Source organism: Clytia hemisphaerica, unplaced genomic scaffold (genome assembly GCF_902728285.1).
Source record: "Clytia hemisphaerica strain Z4C2 unplaced genomic scaffold, Clytia hemisphaerica genome assembly, whole genome shotgun sequence".
Classification (NCBI taxonomy): Eukaryota; Metazoa; Cnidaria; class Hydrozoa; order Leptothecata; family Clytiidae; genus Clytia; species Clytia hemisphaerica.
The window spans coordinates 1,871,327-1,892,683 of NW_027103421.1; the positions used below are offsets into that span (position 1 = coordinate 1,871,327).

At 36.0% G+C, this 21,357-nt stretch overlaps 1 protein-coding gene across 1 annotated transcript; it reads left to right on the forward strand.

The window, feature by feature from the left end:
• The first annotated feature begins 10,807 nt into the window (after positions 1–10,807).
• On the forward strand, positions 10,808–18,111 carry LOC136797825 (uncharacterized). Its single transcript, XM_067054408.1, has 4 exons — positions 10,808–11,769; positions 15,733–16,522; positions 16,770–17,399; positions 17,539–18,111. Exons 1-4 carry the CDS (start codon positions 10,808–10,810, stop codon positions 18,109–18,111), a joined length of 2,955 nt encoding a protein of 984 aa, XP_066910509.1.
• Positions 18,112–21,357: the final 3,246 nt, after the last annotated feature.

Consider the following 21,357-nt stretch of genomic DNA (forward strand, 5'->3'; position numbering starts at 1 on the left):
GGTTTCGTGTCTTTTTTGTCTCGTTTCTTCTGTTGCTGCTTAGTGCTTTTTCTGCAAGAAGGACCGTTGCCCTTATGATTTTTATCAGTCGGGCGAACACCTGAGGAAGCGAGAAGGAACGCCGAGCTAAGGAAAGTACTACCCCTGCCGAGCATCATGGATTTGCCGCTAAGGTTCAAAAACTGGACCCTACCCTCGTATTTAGAAACTTTTTTAGAAATTTACGACTACAAATGACCCAGACTGGAATTTTTTGAATGTTCTAATATTATTATAATTCATGCTATTGTTTGTCCTGGGTAAGTGGTTACTTTTGTCTTCGTTGATTGCGCGATGAATAGAATCTCGATTCGTCGGCACAGCGTCAATATATGATTTTGACCTGTGCTTTTCACGGTACTGAATTCGCCAATCCAGGTTCTAGATAATTCGCCAAGGCGCCAGCCTATCAAAAACAAAGCAGAAACCCTGATAAACATACGATATATCACATTCCTATCAAATTTAATGCCTTAAAAACACCTTTCCAGCTCTATCGTTGGTGAAACCTCAAGAATTTTTGAAAAACCTTAGGAACGTTAATGAAATTAAACGATTGCTTTTTGCGGCTAGTCAGAAGTAACAGTCTAGTGGATATGTGATAATATAGTTGACAAGTTGACGTCAAGCAGTACATAAAATACCGGTATAGACGCCACAAACTAAAAAGACGTTTTTCGCAAGTTTTGGACTATCTATTTGTTTCTATATTTCTTACTTTCTTTTTTTTTCTATAAATTGTGTAATTCTCATTGGGGTATGGTCGCTAATTGACCATGTCTCGTCCAAGTCCTTTTTTGAATCATATGCTGCGCTTCTAAAATGAATGAAAGCTTGTCTTTGGAGCAAGATAATCAAAATATTTGGTATACTTCAAATTTTTTTGCTGCACTGATTTCTTCTGAAAAATAATTTTTTCTTTCCGGAAATTATTCGTTAATTTGAGTGGAATTTTTCGCTTATTTATGTGATCATTATAATTTCAAATAATTTCAAAACAAGAAAAAATATATTAATTGTGGGACCCCCTAGCTAATTTTTTTGTTTATGTCACTACTAATTCGCAAAATTCTGATAATTATCTGTAAATGAATGAAATACCTATTTGCTTTTCTGATCTGTTCTGAGAGGGGATCATCTAATTGCTTCCGTTTTCAATCTTGTACCCAGAGTGCAGATTTTTACTGGTCGACGTGATATCAGAATCTTAATAAAACGAACTGAAGGACTGGGCTCGAGAGTTTCATTTTACCTACCTTCTGAAAACAATGTTGGTGAAAAGAATTTTTTATTTAAAAAGAATTCGTCTATTTTCCAGAAAATCCCAACATTTTTCAATAATTTCAAAACTCTTGAGAAAATAAAGAGTCTAAAATCTGACGAATTCCAAAAGTCTTCTCATAAAACTTTGAAATATCAAAACAACCTCCTTTAATACCTATAAAGTAAAGACTGTCAACTTCGTATCGTGTACATACACTTTTTGGATGTGATTTAACCCTCGCGTTTGCTTTGACATAACTATGAGCACACATGTACTTGTTGACCTATATGTTAGGGCCATAGAACAGTCATGAACACAAATACAGGAGGGAATTTGATTGGGTTATTAGAGGTTATCGGGTAAGTATGTGTGGAACGAACCAGTAGCGTGGTGGGTAGACCACTTGGGTGAGTTTAAGAAGAACATCCTAATTATGAAAACACATATTTCGCGTGAAGCCGACCGGTTTCAATCGTTTTTGGAAAGAACACAGAAGCGTATTAACGAGAGGATTCCAAAAATTGATGTACCAAAAATTTAGAATAACCCTAACTAAAGATATCTGCAAAAAATAGATATTTAAGTCAAAGAATCCGTCGAAAAGAAGACGTCAAAATAATGCCACCATGCTACTGGACCGGCCCTCTGAAAACCAACTCTTAGAGAGTTTGTTCACTCTTATACGAATACAGAAGAGCTGGTATTTTTCCGTTCAAAATTTAAGCGGAAAAAATTAATTGGCTAAAGCTGCGTAAATGAGCGTCTGGCCACTGAAATCGTATTAATTAGGGTTGATTAGACATCGGTAAGCAAGGCTACGCCTCTATTAATGAATATTTTTCACTTGCCGTCATTTTCTTAATTATAGATCTTTGGTCAGTGTTTGGACATGACTAATACTTATTTTCAAGTAAAAATTAAAAAAGATAATTTTATAATGTTTGCTAACACATAGGTCTGGGTAAGGTTACTTTGGTTTTAATCTAAAGTTTTGATGAAACTTTAGAGTTTAGTGTACCCATGAACATATAAACGACTAGACATCTATCTTTTGTTGTCTCTTTGAACCGAGCTTCGTTGCGGCCTGTTTTTCAAAATTGGTATGAAAAATCCGACAATATTCCGTCATAATTTTATTTCTTTGAATTTTTTAGGTAAAAGGATTGATAGCTTGAACATTAGTATATGTAATCACATGATAACGAGTGCAATTCGAATATAATTGCACGAGTGATTTTTTTGTTATTAATTTTCCGAGTCCGAAAGGACGAGGAAAATTTGAAACAAAAAAATCACGAGTGCAATTTTCGAATTGTACGAGTTATTATGTGATTACGAGCTAATCGCACAATGGCTTTCACTACTTTTTCCCAGTTAGGAAAGTAAATTACAGAAATTACACTGAGAGTTTTATATTATTCTCTTCTCTTTATGTCGTTCTTTTATTGTTGTTTATTGATTTTCTTTCTCACAAAATAAATTTCGAATGCAATTAAAACGTTCGATGCAAAAAAAATTAAAGAAAAAACATTAAAATCAATTTTGTAAATATTGGCGCCTCATTGAAGAGTGTGATTAACGATTAATTGCTCTCTACAGGATGCAATTAACGATTAATTGCTCTCTTTGAAGGTGCGCCAAAGAAGAAAAAATAACTCATCGTGCGATTACTCGTAATACACAAAAAAAAATTATTTTCGAATTTTTTCACAAGTTTGCAATATATTTAATCAACATTTTCAACTTTGAAATGCAGGATTTCAACTGCGTGTATACTTTTTGAATCCCTTTTGTCACTCCAATATTTTTTTTTATGACTTGAAAAAAATAGCTTGCCAAAGTTGAGAGCATGTGTCATAAGAATATCAAAATTAGAATGTGACAGTTTCCAAAATTATTGGACACTTTTATGTCAAAATTTAGAAATATTAGTCGGAGTTTTGACAAGCTGAAGATGATTTTGCCTCTATTATCTTTGTTATGATATAGATAAAAGACTTGAGAAGAGTAGAACAACAGAGACTTTTGTCGAAGTTTTGACGTTGTTAGCAAGGTATTCCCATGAGGTATATGATCAAAATTTATTGTTTCATTTGATGATTTTAACGAGGCGGCAACGAAGCTAGCACAGTTATCTTCAAAAATACAAAGGAGATGAATGTCCAGTCGTTTATATGTTCATGGTGTACCCCAAAATTCTAAAAATACTGGAGCTGTTATATCATTGAGTATAAAGCTCGATTTCTAACGTTTCCCAGGCAAGAAAGAGTGAAGCCACTTATTATTTCCTATCAGATCGCGCCTAAAACGCGTCGTAATCATGACGATGGATTGTATCTAGCGATTCCTTTGTGTTTGAGGACTGCATTATTTTAAATCTAACGATAGATTTTAGTTTCAATCCGTGGTTTGTGTAAAAACAACGCGCAGGTGTTCTGGTTGGGAAATAAGTGGTTTCATTTCCCATCCAGGAGTCTCAAGTCTAACCCTTCAGGTTTGGTAGTCAATGGTTATAGTCTTACGCAAATCAAAAAATATTGCGACCACACATGCACCTACCTTTAAAAAATTAATCATTTAAAGTCATCTCTTGATCGATTCCTTTAAATCTTGATTAATGGCCGGCAATCATTTCTTTATTGCACATACCACCCCATGGTGGGTCGTTAAAAATCACTTATTGAAAATCAACGTGATTTCCTGAAATGTCTAGAAAATGATTTTTTGCACAATTTATTCGAAGCTTGGCTTGTATGATTGCTTTTAAACGATCCTATGTCTAGACAAGGTCTAAATTTCGGTTCTTGGGTTACTTTTTGTCGGTAAAAATCTAATCTAGGAAAACAATTTAAACTTTTAAGAAAAACCCCTGGTGGGTACTTGATTTCTAAACGACGGCATGTGCTGCAAAAATGGATTTCAAAATCGAACCCTTTACAGTGCAGCTCTTAAGCAGTGAAAAGGTACCTTTACAGTGCATTTTACCGAACGTTCCTGACCCTTACAGTGTAGTTTGACTATCTTATTTTGTTGAAGCCACCTGAAAATGAGCATGAGATGTCGACACAATGTTTACAAAACAAATCCAAAATGGGTACGAGCCAAAACCAAAAAGATACATTTTTACAGATTTTGACTATCAGATGTTACTGTCCCCAAATACACCCTTACATCAGTATCCAGCTAAAAAGAAAACTCGTGTAGTGCACTCTATGAAAAGTAAACGCTTACAGTGCATTTCGAGGGTCTTGAAATACCTAACCTTATTAAGGGGTGGGTCGCCCCCCCCCCCGGGAGAAAATCTTTCAAGTACTTTTTTAGTTAAAAGATATAGTTCAGTTTTGGTGGTCTATATCATCATCATCATCACTTGCCTCGTATTCAAACAATTACCATGGTGATTATGTCCCTTGAGACATTAAATAATTTTTTTATAAATAGAAAGCAGTTTTAATAAAATCCACTGGGAGTTAATCACCATGACAATAATTTCAAAACGAGGCAAGTGATGTTCGTGACGTAATTTATGAAAAGGTCTATTATGAGGCTTGATTTATTGGATCTTTTATTGGATTTTTTAATGTATCCTGATCGGATTAAAACGTCCGGAAGTGGAAACACCAAATAAAAATTATAATCTCTCGGAAAATTATCGGTTACAGGCTCGGATACAGAGGGAGGCTTTAACCAACGGAGGAGAGTGCACTTTATTATCGTATTACCTTATATGGAAACTAATTATTCTCCATGAATAAGATAGCCTACCTCCTGTATCCGACCCTGCGGTTACTATTTCAGACACGGAAGTGCGATATCAACTAAGTGATGCAATTCCTGACTTATTTGAGATGTCCTCATTCACCAAAATAGGCATTGATACCAGGAATTTAAAAATGATTTTTAACCAGCACATAAAAAAGAACAGAAGAAGACGGAAGTTCTATTTGATTGTGCTCCCTCTGTGTATATCGGCTTTTCGATGCTTAGATAGAGCCAAGAGTTAAAATAAAACCAGGCATACAACATGAAGGATACACGGGAACAAAGCTGCGTTTCAGTTGGTTCGTCTTGCAATTCCTACATTGATAACCTGCATATGTAATTTGTCGTTCTTTTAAACATGTAGTTAATTCCCGTGAGAAAAAAAGAGAAATGAATTTTAGGGGTGGTACAGTCACCTTCGGTCGGGGTTGTGGACTGCAAAATATGAAAATTGTCGTTTTTTTTTGTGGTTCTTTAGGAAATTTGTCGTTCTTTATGTCTATTTTTAGTAATGCAGGAATTGTTAGATAGGAGAGAAAGGTGAGGTAGTTGCATTGAAAAGATTGGCTGTTCGTACAATAGGTTTTTAACAACTAGACACTCTTCGATCAAAAACTGTTAGCTCTTTCTCACTCTAGCATTTTGAATAGTTTATGGCTGTTGTGCTTAATTATATTTTTTCCATACTTACCACAAATTCCTGAAGCTTCAGAGACATTAATAAGAGGGAGGAGATTGTGGGACTCTTCGAAAATTACCATACCGTTCTGAGTAATTTTTGGCTGACCAGTTTTTGACCTTAAATCTCCCTGTCACCTAATGACGTCACCATATACAACTACTTCCTCTTACAGACGAGGTATAATTCTTTAGCATCTCAACTATTTGTAAAATTTTTGGATAGTTTTTAGTTAACGAAAATTTCTTAAAATTTAGAAGATTAGGTTTGTAGGTCTGAAATGATCGAGAGAAAGATTTTAGGAATTTTATAGTAGGTTTAAAGCTAAAAACTACGAAAAAATATCAACAAATGAGACTTCACCGAAATCAATTGAGATCTTGGAGAAAACTATCAACAGGGCAAATTTTCTGAGTTTTTTTTTCTCACGAATATATTGCCAGTTTCTTCTGAGAGTAAAACTTGGCTCCCGTCAGTGAGGTGTTAAAGGCATGATAAAAAAATATGAAAAAAAAATAAATTATTGCCTGCCGAAAGCAATAAAGAAACCTTACTAATACTAACTGCACTAAGGATGCCTTCAAACGTCAACTTGTTAAATTCCTGTGTGCTGTCCCTGATGAACCTCTCGTTTCAGGTTACACTGGCCTGAGGCGAGCTGAATCAAACAAAGTGGCAGTCATGGCACCCTTACAACAATTACATCAATTTAAAATTTGATACCAGAGGAATTTAAACAAGAACTTGCTTACCCGCTTTTTCGTCCTTACCACTCCCAAACAGAGAAAGTAGATTTAGAATGAATGAACGATGCTATGTTGTACCTATTAATTTCCATCAGACAATATTTTTCTTTCCTATCATATAAATGCCATTGCCTTGATAATTGCTTTATTATTTCAAATCTATTTTTCTCCTTTCTGCAAAATTAGATGCCATAAATGATATGCAACAGGCCATAGGGGGTATTGATGGATCAGGATCCCGGGGGGGCCACTCGATTTCAAAATGACGGTATGTGCCGCGCAAAATCTGCTTTTCAAATCGTACCCTTACAGTGCAGTTCAATATCGCTGAAAGGTACCCTTTCAGTGCATTTCTCTTGATTTACCCAAACCTTATAGTGCACTATATTTCTCAGCTGTAAATCTGCGTGAAAGAAGAAGCTTGGGAAATTTTCTGTTTCAAAGAAAAACTGAGAAAACTATTCCTGTCAGCTGTAATTATCAGTCAATAGAAACTTTTTCAAAAAAACGAGAAGTAGAAACCTTTCTTTTTAACAATTACTTTGAATTTGTTTCAAAATTCGACCCTTGCAGTGCAATCTCACAGAAACACACCCTTACAGTGCATTTTGGGATGCTGAAAAATCCTACCCTTAAGCGCGGCACATGACGTAGGCTAGATCATATGAGTGCCCCCCCCCCGGATCAGGATATAAAATTAAATCCCAGACTCTTTTGATGTAATGATGGACAATAACATTCCATTTTTTAACATTGCATTTCCATGGTTACTTAAAGTTGTTTGTACCGTTGCAAATTTTGGCATTGACTGAAGTTTTTTACAAGCTTTTCTATGATTAGATAAGCGATCTTATTCTGACTAGTTGGTGATAGAATAGCAGTGGATCTTTGAAAAATCTTCAACCCTTCTTCTATATAATGATTGGACATTCCTAGGCTCTATTTGATTATGTGACCTTTTATCATTTGTGATATCATCAGCTCTAGGGATGAAAATGATCGTATTGTTGCGTTGCTTTAATCCTAGAGCAATTTACAAGAACCTCAGATTGTCTGATGTATTTCAGATATCACAAGAGAAAATACACCTCTGTACACACCCCCGTTGGGATCCCATTCCGTTGGAAAATTTGGTCCAAAACTGGTGTGAAAATAACCTAAAATTTCAGCCCCTCTGGAAATTTGATTTTGATTTAATTCCATTTAAAATTCAGTTGAAAATAATGCACCCACAAACCTTCCCATTGGATTGTTGAGCTTGAAACAATAGAATTTATATCTCAATTGGAATTTTGATAGAAATCTTTATCCCTGCTGTGCTGAAGGAATTATGCACTGGGGCTGAGAGACAGGGGTACCAAAATACCAGCTTCACGAGAAGGGTCAGAGGGTTCCACCATTCCTTATAAAACTTTCCTTAAATTTCGCAAACCAAAAAAATGTGTTTCTTTGTTTAGTTCCGACCTCAACGAGGAGGAACGCCTACACCCCCTTAAGAGCACTGCACTGCACCTAAAATCCGGCTCCAGCTATATATAACTCTCGTCAATTTATTCTAAACTTAATCGAGATGTCGAGGTGTTCGGATTAAAGAGAGAAGATTCGAATTATAGAAGAAGAATTCAAGGGGCTCCCTCATGACGGGAACTAAGATTGAGTCTGCACAAGATGAGAAACTTATGGTTTTTCACCGCAGATTAGAAAGTTTTTTGAATCTGATGTCTCCCACGCATTGTTTTATCCATGTTTGATTCCCAAGAATCTTTGCTCATTTTTTAAAAATCTCACTCTAGTATTCAGTAAGCATAACAAGGTGTGGTTTTTCATTGAAAAAAATATTTATTGACACAAAGAAAGATACACAAGGAACTCCTACCTTTGTTACGTGTATTTGATAAATTACGGAAAATGTAGTACTTGGACTACAACATTGTTGGCAAAAACAGATTTTAATACAAGACTCTCATAGACAAAATACACGTTTTTTTTTATTAGAACCTAGTTTATAAGAACATAAAGGCTGAAATTCGTCGAAAAATTAAGAACATCTTAAGAACATGCGCAGCCTCAGTTTGGAAAAATGACAAGAAACTGTGATATTTTTATTGTATTATATTGTTTTAGGTCATCGAGACTAATCGAGGCCTATTTAGTGCTTTTGTTAATTTTGTTTATCACAGTCCTCTAAAGAAAGTCATTGAGACAACACGTAAAATATTTCATGGTCCACACGTGCCGCATATTAAAAAGATAAGAAAAAAGTTAAAGTGTGTGAGTGTTGAGAAAAAAAAAATTGTAAGAAAGAAGAGAAACATAAAAATTAAAAAGTCGAAACAAGAAAATACATAATAAAAGTTGAAAAATGGTTGATGTTGAGAAACTTGGCAAGAAGCGCAACGCTCTCACATCATATGTTAACAAGTTGGTTTTGGAGTGCGAAGAATGGAACAAGGATGCTAAAAGTAACAAAAACGCTCTTGAAACCACTTGCAAAGTTTTAAATAAAAAGTTACAAATTATCATTGAGATTACGGATAACATCGTGGATGAATTAGACGATGAAGAGCAAATGGGAATACAATATGAGAAGTGTTCCAAAGTTGAGCGTCGAGTTGAGTCGTTAATTTTAGCTGTCAAAAGTGAATTGTCAAAGGAGAACCCAAAAATTGCTGTTAGTGATAGTAGTGTCACGAGTACCCGAGAGAAACAGCGGAAAGCTGATATTCGTCTACCCAAATTGAGTTTGAAACCCTACGATGGAGATCCGTTGAAATGGAAAACATTTTTTCGATACATTTGATTGTGCCGTTCATCAGAGAGATGATATGACCAACGTCGAAAAAATGACATACCTCACCAGTTTACTTGAAGGAGAAGCGGAATCTTGCATCCAAGGTATAACATTATCTAACGAAAATTACGATATTGCGCTCAAAATGTTAAAGGAAAGGTTCGGTGACGAACAGATAATTATTAGTGCGCATATGAATAAATTGTTAAACTTAGAAACAACATCAAACTTTATCGATATCAAAGAACTGAGAATGCTTTACAACAACATCGAAATTCAAATTAGAAATCTTCGTGGAATCGGACTGGAGGAGAAACGTTACGGCCCTATGCTCGCACCAGTTATTATGTCGAAATTGCCACAAGAAATAAATTGTTGTTGACTAGAAAGTTCGGAAAGGATGTATGGGCAATCGATAAGTTACTCGAAGCCTTACAACAAGAAGTCGAAGCTCGAGAAAAGGTCCTTCTTACAGAGAATGAAGGTGTCGAAAATTACGAAAACCTAATGAGTACCGGTCGTCCTACAGACAGCAAAAGAAGACAACCGTTCCGTACCTTTCCATGCGTTTACTGTGGAAACGCTTCACACAAAGCCTATCAATGTTCCAAGATATCGAAACCAGAAAGTCGAAAAGGATTTTTCTCATCAAACAGAAACGATGTTTCAAGTGCTTGAAAATAGGACATGATAGTAAAAGTTGTAGATCGATGCGCAGTTGTTATCATTGTCGAAAAAATCATCATAGCAGTATTTGTAAAACCTTCAAAAAAGAGGAAGATACGCCAGAAGATACTCAGTCGAATTTAGCAAGCAGTTCGTGTACCGTTTTGCTACAAACAGCCAAAGCCAAAATCGAAAATGTCGAGAAAAATCGTTCGTCCGAAAGTAGAATTTTCTTTGACCCTGGTAGTCAGTTGAGTTATGTTACACCCACATTGAGTCGAAAGCTGAATCTAAAGCAAATTGGAAAAAAGGAACTTTGTATCCAATCGTTCGGAAACAACAAAACCGTCAAAACCTTACCCTTGGTCGAATTTAACGTGAAAACTTCGAAGGACAGGTTCCTGTGCAAGCCTACGTATCCGAAATCAGTCAACCCGTTTCGAGACAGAACACAGTCGAATGTCAAAAACGTTTTGAACATTTGAAAGGTTTTAAAACTGGCAGATCCAAATCATGAAAAAGCCATCGATATTGATATTTTGATTGGCTCTAACTTTTATTGGGATTTTATACACACTGAAGGTGCTGTTACTGGCAAGTTCTGGCCAGCCCATTGCTTTGAGTTTCGTCGTTGGGATACGTTTTGAGTGGTCCTGCTGATTTAAAAAAAAGATTTCGTCCGGAATTTTTTTTTCTCACATGTTTGAAAGCCGTCATTAGTGAAAATGATCGATTATCTGAAACCGTTGATAAGTTCTGGGACTTGGAGAGTCTTGGAATAAATGTGAAAACTTGATACCGAAAAACGTGAATTTGTGAAGGAGTTTGAGAACTCATTAAAATTTAACGAGAAAGAGAAAATGTATGAAGCAACATATCCAGTCAAAGAGGAGATTTGGTCGCTAGGAGATAATTATGAACTGTGTAGAAAAAGACTTCAATGTTTATCAAAAAGCTTCGAAAACAATCAACAATTATTGAAAGATTATCAAAAGATTTTCAATGAACAGTTAACAAAAGGTGTTATCGAAAAAGCGCCAAATGATCAAGAGGTTGGAAAAACACATTACATTCCGCACCACGCTGTTATCAAACCAGAAAAATCAACAACAAAGGTACGCATTGTTTATGACGCGAGTGCAAAGGCAAATAACAATGAGTTATTTTCTTTGAATGAATGTTTAGAGGCGGGTCCTCCATTGAATACAGATCTCTTTGAAATTTTGTTACGTTTTCGAACAGACAAAGTCGCCATTGTCGGTGATATTGAAAAGGCTTTTCTACACATAAAACTAAACAACGAACAGAGAGACCTTACTAGATTTTTATGGTTCAAAAATTCAGACAAAATTGATTTTAAAAACTTTGAAGCAAACGAAATTGTTGAGTACCGGATGTGCAGAGTTTTGTTTGGGATAAACGCATCGCCCTTCGTTTTGAATGCCACCCTACAACATCATATCAGAACAGCAAACGACGCAGAGTTCGAGAACAACCTTATCAAATCGCTACATGTGGATGATTTGACAACAAGCAAACGAACTGTTGCTGAAGCTGAAGAGTTTGTCGAGAAAACGAAAGAGCATTTATCGAAAGCATCGTTTAACCTGAGAAAATTCCAATCCAACTCGAAGGAACTTGAATCCAAACTCCAATCGAAATACGGAGAAACCGAAAACCCTACTGTGATGGGTAAAACGAAAGTCCTTGGTGTTACATGGGACAAAGAATCTGACGAACTTTGTTTCCAACTCAAAAGCTTATCGAGTTTGAAACCGACGAAACGCAATGTGTTGAGAGCATTGGCGTCCATTTATGATCCGTTAGGACTGATTAACCCTATCGTGTTAAACACCCCCGTGTCACAGACCCGCTGGGCACCCCCAACCCGCTGAAAAAAAAGCCCAAAATTTTGTCCCCGGGGAAAAAAACGGGCTAAATTTGCCTCGGGGAATCCCCACTGAAACTTAATTTTCTAATCCCCACTAAGTAGCTCTTCAAAATTTATTTCCCCCCGGTCCCCCACTGAACTTGAAGATTTGAGAAACCCCGTACCCGCCTATCTAAAAACATCACAGATTTAACAAAACTTTAGTTTGAAAACTTATGTTAAAAACTGCTAATGTATTTATCTTTGATTAACTCTTACTGATAATCTTTATCTTTAAGACTGGATGTTCATTGTCAAGCATCTCAGTCACCAATTTTTTTAACATCCCAATTAGATTGTCTACCATATTTGTTTTGATTTTGAAATACCTTTAAATATATATTTTGCACGCTCGCAAGCTAAGCGAAACAAACTGACAGATTTCTTTACCTAAGTAGTACGCGCTCAGCTAGGCTAGAAAATCCTGATTTTTTGTTATGAACAGGCCTGTCTAGAATGGTGAAGGCTTCTTCATAAAGACGAAAGACATGTATCTATTTTTCGGATCCAGTATGCGGGAATAGTGTCAGGACCTGTAGGCGACCTGGTAGGGTTGGGTATGGGTGTGGTTTGGGTGTGGTTCCGTATCAGTTTAGCTAGGAATTGGGCTATTATCAGTTAGGGTTACAGTTGGAGCTCGAAACAAGCACTCTTTTGTTATTTTCTCTTAATACAGTCTGGTCTGCAGTTTGTTCAATATAAATAGCCGTCTGAAGCCCTATCCTGGCATGAATCCCTGGCGCAGTGGTTAAGGCAATGGGTTTCAAAACATCGAAACTTTGCATTTAGTGGGTGCGAATCCTGACCCCCGGAAAATTACCACGGACTAGAAAGAACGAAAAAAATTGAAGGGGCGGAATTGCTGATTGAAACTAGTTTTCACCGTTTTAAACCTTTGTGCTCTTCATGCAGTTTTATGGAGTTTTGATGATTAAAATGGGTTGAAAATAGACTTCTGTTGACCCTGAGAATACTTTAATGGATTTTTATCAGTGTCAGTTTGATGTTTTGTAAACTGTTGTGATTATGATGAAAAGGAAGACAGAGAGAAAACAAACTTGGAAAACTTTGCAAGAAGCTGAGTCCTGAGAGGGACATTTTGTCTGGATTTATTTCTACCTCACAGTTACATCAATATGCCTTCTTAACTGTCCTTAAAAATATAAATAAAAGTAATCACGGAAAAGGACGCGAAAAAAAAAGACATAAGTGTGAGAACAGAGTAATCAAACTCGTTAGAAAAAGTACCATTAGAAGTCATAAAAAATCAACCTGAATAAATGCAATCGAAATCCCAGAGAACTTCATAATTCCCCAAACAACATTACATTACTATGTCAAACTCCCATTACATAAATTTTACAATTACGTCAGAGTAGACTACGCTCGCCACCGAAGAGGTTTATTTGGAAAGGGTAATTACATTTTATTGTTCGCTTCTTTTTTAAAGATTGGCCGGGTTGGAAAAGTATGAATTTCTTTGTACATATTTTACCTACCACAAATATTTAGGAGGCTGAGTTTTAAACAAATGGTCAAGTTGAAACGAACGATAAATGTATCAAGGTCTGTTTTATTTACCCCCTGGTGACTTAACAAAAGAGACTAACTCGATGTTACAATCCAATTATTGAAAGTTTGTCTCGGCCTTTTTATAATGAGCGAGACATACGTTCTCTGATTACGCAATTTTCATATTGACATTTTCGAGGCATTTTGATGTAACTGCCTCAAGAAAAAAGAACAGTCAATCGAAGTCAAACGAAATTTATACAAGGGAGAGATATATATTATTAGATTACAAGAGGGAGAGACAATGGATATTGTCATTGTAGAAACTCAAAAATTATGGGAATGATTTGCTTTGAATCTTGTTGTGAGGAATTTTTGGAGGATTTTATTTTGTCCATCATGATACAGCATGACACATGGCCTGCAAAGTACAACAGCAGCAGAAGCATATAATAGGGCTATCTAGTGACCAACAAAGACAAAATTGTTGAATTGATTGCATATGATACTGAACCTGTCAAATAGTTCCGATATCAAAGAGATTGTAAACAAAACAGACTTCTCAAGACCATGAATGTGATTTGTGTTATCAAAATTATGAATCGGTCAATGATATTGATAATTTGACGTGCTTCTTCCAAACTCAGAGCTCAAACATCAAACGACATTTCTTGAACTAACTTGGAAATATGTTTTAAATTCATTTTTGATGGATTATATTCCTGTTCCGCTATCATCCTGACATGCATATACACAAAGTAAAGAAACCCAAGCTATGATTTAAAATAAGTACCAAGAATTCATTTGCTTGACTGAGAAATGTTTTTCATTTTTTTGGAATTATTGTGAATTATTTTATGTTTTGGCTGGTGTCTCTTGGAATTTTAATGAAAGTGACATAAGGAGAAATGAATGTAGAGGCATTATATTACTGTTTTTCTAGTTTTTACATTTTATTTCATATTTAATTTTGTTGAAAAATGTCCATAAGCTTCATTAAAGTTTGATAATAGATTTTTATTTTTCAAAACAAATGAACAACTTTGACTCAAAAAAGCTGCAACATAACTTTGTTTTTCTCTCACAGAGGTTTTGATATAATAGATTATACACAAAATTTCTAACAATTTTCTTGTTCATCTCTTTTGTATATTTTTATGGCTCTCTCCCTTTGTGAGGCTTGTGATATTTTCATTTTGATTAATAGAAAATGTGTACATTATTATTGTTGAGATACCTATTTATTCAAAAAGTGAATGGATTTTAAAAGAAATTGTTAGATCTTTTCTTTTTCTATCATAACTTTTTTAGCTATACGGTTTTTAATTTTATAAGCAACGCAGTGCTAAAGGGCTCAGGCCTCAAAATGGCCTTAAAGCAACTTGGCTTAGGAACTCTAGACCTGAGTATGAAAAATTTTTAAGCTACTAGGAAACCCATTATTTTCCTTTTCCACTCTGAAAAGACCCTGCTATATTACGACCAAAAAACTGCTTTTTTACTGTCAAAAATTTGAAATTTGAGGCCATATTTAGCCAATCTAGAGGGTCCTATTTTCAAAAATTTTCTGGCCCGTCGGCCCCAACCATGGTGGCGCCTCCTTAGACACTTATGTAGCCGCTACGTCATAATACCAGAGATACACCACTCTTTTTAATTCCTAAACCCCCTGTAAACGTAATCAAATACAATCGAATCCGAAAAAGTGAGGTAATATTAAATTGAGAGTCGACTGCTCGGTCTTGTATCATTGAGCTAGGCTGCTCATTAGGATCATGGTATACAAAAATTATGTCCGAGATCACGAGGACGTTGATCTCATCAAATATATATGGCAGCTGTCCTAGGAAAGTAGCCACTTCAATACAGCTTGTCTATTTCTTGTTATAGCTGTCATGTTACCAAATAGTTGCTATTCTACCCGTTCAAGATGAAAGGTCTATGTTTGGAAATTTTGGCCAAATGAACTTAGGGAGGAAATGATGTATAAGTAATTCAACTTAATGAGCCTCATTGACCCAATCAGACTGGGTGGGAGGAAAGAAAAATTTTATTATGCATTATGCATATCCATATAATTACATAAAGATTGAAATAAAATTGTATGCTCATCACACTTACTGTACTGTTTTAACAAACTTGGAAAAAAAAGAAAATTTCGAAATCCCCACTGAAATTTTTATTCTAATTCTGTGTCCCCACTGGTATTTTCTGTCTTTGAAAAATCCCCACTGGATTTCCAAAGAAAATTTTTTATCCCCGGTGAAATTTTAAAAGCCACCGGGTCACTGAGACAGGGGTGTTGTTAACGTTGAAATTGTATTTTCAGAAATTGTGTCTAAGTAAAATTGATTGGGACACGCCCATCGACGGTGATTTGCTTTGTGAATGGCAAAATTTGGTGAAAGACTTTGAGTATACACAAGAGATCAGAGTCGAAAGAGCTTATTCGAGTGTTAAACAAAATGTCAAGGAAATTCAGTTACATGGCTTTTCAGATGCTTCTGACGACGCACATGGTTGCTGTATCTACACACGAATCGTATCAAAGGATGGTGATATCAAGACAAGCCTCGTCACATCAAAGTCACACGTGAATCCAATCAAGACGAAATCAAAAACCAAACCTGATGACCAGAAGTTGACGACACCCAGAATGGAGTTGGTAGCTATACTTATTGTATCACGTCTCATGAATGTTGTTAAGAGACACTTAGAAATGAACTTTGAATTTGAAAAATTTACTGTATGGACTGACAGTAGTGTTGCTTACTGTTGGGTCAAGAACATTGAAACTTCGAGAAAACAAGATAGATACATTAAGAATATTTCTGATGAGATTAGACGAAATTTTGAATCTCTCTCGATTGAACTGAAATTAGTTGCTACAAAGCAAAATCCTTCGGACGTTGCGTCCCGGGGGTCTAAGCCAGCACGTCTAGCTGGTTGTAAATTATGGTTTTATGGTCCTGAGTTTCTAATTATGCCTGAATCTCAGTGGCCTCGTTTGAAAGTCGGTGACAAATTTTCTGAGGTCCCTGATCCTCTAACTATACCTGAGAAGACGGGAACAAACCTCAAACCTTTTAGTGATGGTGTCAACAAGGGTCCTAATCTTCTAAATATACCTGAGGTGAAGGACCCTTTCATTCAATATTAGTGATGGGGACTGAGTGGATAACTATACCTGAAGCTCAGTCCAACCTTGGTGAAATTATTGACGTTCAAAGATTTCGGTCTTTTGAACAATTGTTACGTGTTACTGGGTATGTCTTCAAATTTGTGGAGAACATACGTTGTTGGAAAAATAAAAACAACAAACAAATAAATAAAAAAAATAAACAAACAGAATATTTTGAATGCTGATGATTTGCTATCAGCCAAGAAGAAATGGGTTATTGGATGCCCAAAGAGGTATTCCAGACGAAATGAAGAAAAATCTTTTCCTTGGAGGGGAAGTGTACAGATGGAAGGGAAGATTGAACAATGCTCCAATTCCCTTTGACGCAAAGCATCCAATATGGTTACCTACGAACAGTCCACTTGTTGATTTGTTGATCAAGCAAGCCCACGACAAGGTAATGCATAATGGCCAACGTGAAACTTTGAACGAACTACGATCCCAATTTCAAATTCCAAGATTGCGTCAACGCGTCCGTCATTTTATCTACAAATGTACGATTTGCAAGAAACATGGTGGTAAAGCTTATCGTTATCCAGAATCTTACGATTTACCAAAGTCTAGACTACAAGTTGGTGCCGCTTTCCAGAACATTGGAATCGATTATTGCGGTCCATATTTGGTGTATAATGTATTCGACAAAACGAATGAAAAGTTCAAGGTATGGATTTCATTGATCACATGTCAAGCCAGTCGGGCTGTATATTTAGACATTGCTACAGACTACAGTGGAGAGTCGTGCATTGAAGTATTAAGGAGATTTATGAATCGCAGAGGAATCCCAGAAGAAATCTTTTCAGACAAAGGTTCAACGTTCACTGCAGAAAACGTACAAAACTTTGTTACAAATTGTCAAATTCGATGGAAGTTTAGCCTCGAGAAAGCACCTTGTTTAATGGGTTTACAGAGAGACTTGTGAAATCCGTGAAAACGTGTTTGAATAAAGCTTTGACAACAAAACGCTGAAGTACGATGAATTCCTTTCGTTATTGATTGAAATTGAACGAACAATCAACAACCGTCCTTTAACCTTCATCTATGACGAATTGACAGAAGAACCTCTCACCCCGAATCATTTATTATACGGTAAACGTCTCGGACGTAACACAAATACAACAAACGACAACAGTGACAGTTTTGAGTTGTCAGAAAACACGAAGCAAGCAATTGAACACTTTTGGAAACGTTGGAAAACAGAATACTTACTCGAGTTGAGAGAAACACACAAGAAACTTGCACGAAAGAACTCAAGCGAAATGATCAACGAGAATGAGATCGTTTTAATCAATGAGGAAAATGTTAAACGTAATGATTGGAGGAAAGGTAGAGTGAGTAAATTGTTACGAGGAAGAGATGGTAAAGTTCGCGGAGCCGAACTCGTCGTTGTAAACAAATACGGTAACGGAATTCTCCGAAGACCTATCAATAAACTATTTCCGTTTGAGTATCATCACTCACGAGTAAGTGATGACAAGAACAATCAAGAAGTGAAAATCAAATTCATCGACGAACGTGACCTCCCCTCGTGCGTGGGAGTGTGATATTTTTATTGTATTATATTGTTTTAGGTCATCGAGACTAATCGAGGCCTATTTAGTGCTTTTGTTAATTTTGTTTATCACAGTCCTCTAAAGAAAGTCATTGAGACAACACGTAAAATATTTCAGAAACTACAATTTTTTCCTCTTTTTAAGCAGTTTTAACCGAATTTAGGGGTGGATCTTCAAAATTCGAGAGTCAAATATTGTCCAAATTTTGCCAAATTTAAGTGCTCTTTATTTTGTATCATATTGTCGATTCAGAGTAGTCTGAAAAATTAAGAACGCATTCAAGAACATTTTAGGCTGAAAATTGCTATAAAAAATAAGCACATCCAGGCTCAGCCAAATTTTAGGTGTTCTAATAAAAAAAAAACGTGTATAAATCTGGTAGACTTCGACTATCAAATAGCTAATGACTTTTTATAAAGACCATATTTGTAGCAGTCCAATCTAGTTTTCTCTTCAACATTCAAAACGATAAAAATATGAAATCCAAGAAGACCTTTATTTAGATTTATCGGATGTGTCAATATTAGGAACAAGGCTCGCCATATTTGTCACCTATCTATTGAGCACCGTTTGGTCAAAAAGTCCTCGAAGGGTCACATGTGCCGAATTTCATTCTTTTATTATCATCTGATCTAAAGGCTTCACTAATAATGCGTTATCTTTTTCCAGACATGCACTCTTTAACTGAGTCAAGAGGAGATCCTTAGACTGTGGCATGAGGACAATCTTCAACTGATTCAGATGTTATTCTCACACTTAGTTAAAGCAGGGTCTAGTTAATCTCGTATCCAGTCCCTTAGCTTACATTTTGATGATTCCGATAGCATTCACGATTGTATGACGTCTATCAGAAAAATAAAAAAAGTGGTGCAAGTAGCTCTGGGTATGGGATTGAGGTCTGGTTAAACCTATCAAAAGAAGATTATTAAAGTCAAGGGGGTATGGTTTAGAAGCTGATCCAAGTGTGAATAAGGAGCCCCCTATAGATCAATGGAGGCAATATTTCAAAGACGGAAAATAACATTGGTGACATTGAAAAGAAGCAAGAATGCAGAAGGAACTTAGTAGTAGAGTAGGAATAAAGAAAGATTTTCAATATTTCTTTACCAGCTTTATCTGATATTTTACTATTTCATTATGTTTGTCCGAATCCAAATATTTTGAAGCATCCCGCCATAACTTTTCACCTCTTTATGGTGCAGAATCTTATACCATATACCTACAAACTATATAAATATGAAAAAACGCAATACGCTGATAGTTTTTGTCAAAGTTTGCATGTAAAGTAAAATGTCTAGTGTAGTGACTCATTTCTTAAGTTCTATTCAGTAATGATTATCTCAACTGGTTTGCTTTGTAGAGATTTGATATCAACATCAAGAATATCATGTTGTGCTTCATTGATTTGGTTTCTTCTTTCTTCACCAAACTTCCCGCTTTCTCCAACCATCACTAACTTTAATAGGTCTGTTTTCCGCTTTCCAACCCTGGGCATATCACTTTCTTTGACAATAAACACATTATTTTCACCAGACAAATGATGACTATCACCAGGGCCTCTTTTTCTAATCATTGTTAATTTCACTACATCTGGATTTTCAGCTTTTTCTTCAGATGGTGGAATGCGTCTCTTGAGCAAAACAAATGGAGGCTTCTCGTCGATGCTTGGTAGATTGCCAAAAAGATTTCTATCCTGTTTGCCATCATTGTCGCCTTCGATGTTCTTCTTTCGCATCAAAATGATATTATCCGGCTTGACGGGGTCATCCAAAACATTTCTTCTCTCCTTATAGACTAATATCTCCTTCTTTGTTGTCGCAGTTTCTCCCTGGTTGGATTGATCTCTCTTCTTCGTAAACAGGATATTTTCGTATGGTGACCATTGCTTATCCATAGGTGCTGGATTGAAGAACGGATTATTGATAGCATGGTGTCGATACATATCTGGTGGTAAAGCTCTCTTGATCAGTATCTGGCCATCTATAGGACTTTGCCGCTTGTTTTGTCGGATAACCCGAACCGACTTTATGGGTATTGCCAATAGATCATCGTTTGGATTTAAAGTCTCTTTCTTGCCGACTCGAAAGTAGCCTTCAACCATTAGGCTAGACATGATTAAAGACAGTACACTGATTTCAATTATTTTTGATAAAACTTTCATTTTCTTATTTCTGTCGAAGAGAAGATACAATATTTGGTATAATTTAGTTATATTTCCCTTTCATGGCATAGGTTGAAGATTTAAATTAATTAGTGAGCTGCAACATCTAGACGATTTTATCATCCGTAAAACTTGATTGACGCGTGGGAAAATATGGTGAAGGAGTTCTAAGCAATTTATACATCCCCTGTGTCACTAATCCGGTGGAAAATTCGGTCAAATTTTTGTCCCTGATGGGAAAAAGCCCATTTTCAGATAGTCTACACAATAGACAGATCCAGGCTTTTAGGGCTTACCTCCCTAGTAGGAGTTTTACGCTCGAAACGAAGGAAGATATGACGTAGCCTAGTTTTCAGATAATTGACTTCGATTTCATCCCCATCATGAACATCCATCTCCTTTGTATTTTAATAACGGCTGCGTTTAGACCAGCCTGGCATTTGTAATTGCTTGCAGTATTCTTTTGAATTCTATTGTTCCGCGCAATTGCTCGGTTTGTCAAATGCCTAATGATGCCAGCGTGTTGGCATTTCGTTGGCATTTGAAATGCCATTTTGAGCAAAGGAATCCCCTTTTCTGGCATTTCAAATCAAACAAAGGAACCAAAACAAAAAGAAAAAAGAAAAAATGACATTTTTGATTTTTTAAAGTATTTGCACGTTTTTTATTCAGTTCTTTCTATAGATTGTAAAATTTGAAAGATTTGCCATAGTCTAGCCCTACGGCAAAAAGTTTTGGTCTTAATGACTGCAGTTTTAGCAGTTTTTGAGAAATTCAATGCTTTTCATTTCATCTGTCAAAGTTGAACTTGAGGGAATCACCTTTTCAGTAATGACTCTAAAAAGACGACTCCTTAAATGCCATAACAGAAAATACAATGGAGAAGCTATTAAAATTGAATCCCTCATGAGCAAATGCCAAATTACAAATGCCAGTTGGTCTAAACGCAGCCAACAGTGCTAGTTTCGTTGCCGCCTCGTTAAAATCATAAAATGAAACAATGGATTTTCATGATATAACCAGGGGAATACTTTGCTAACGACGACAAAACTTCGACAAAAACCTTTAAAACTCTT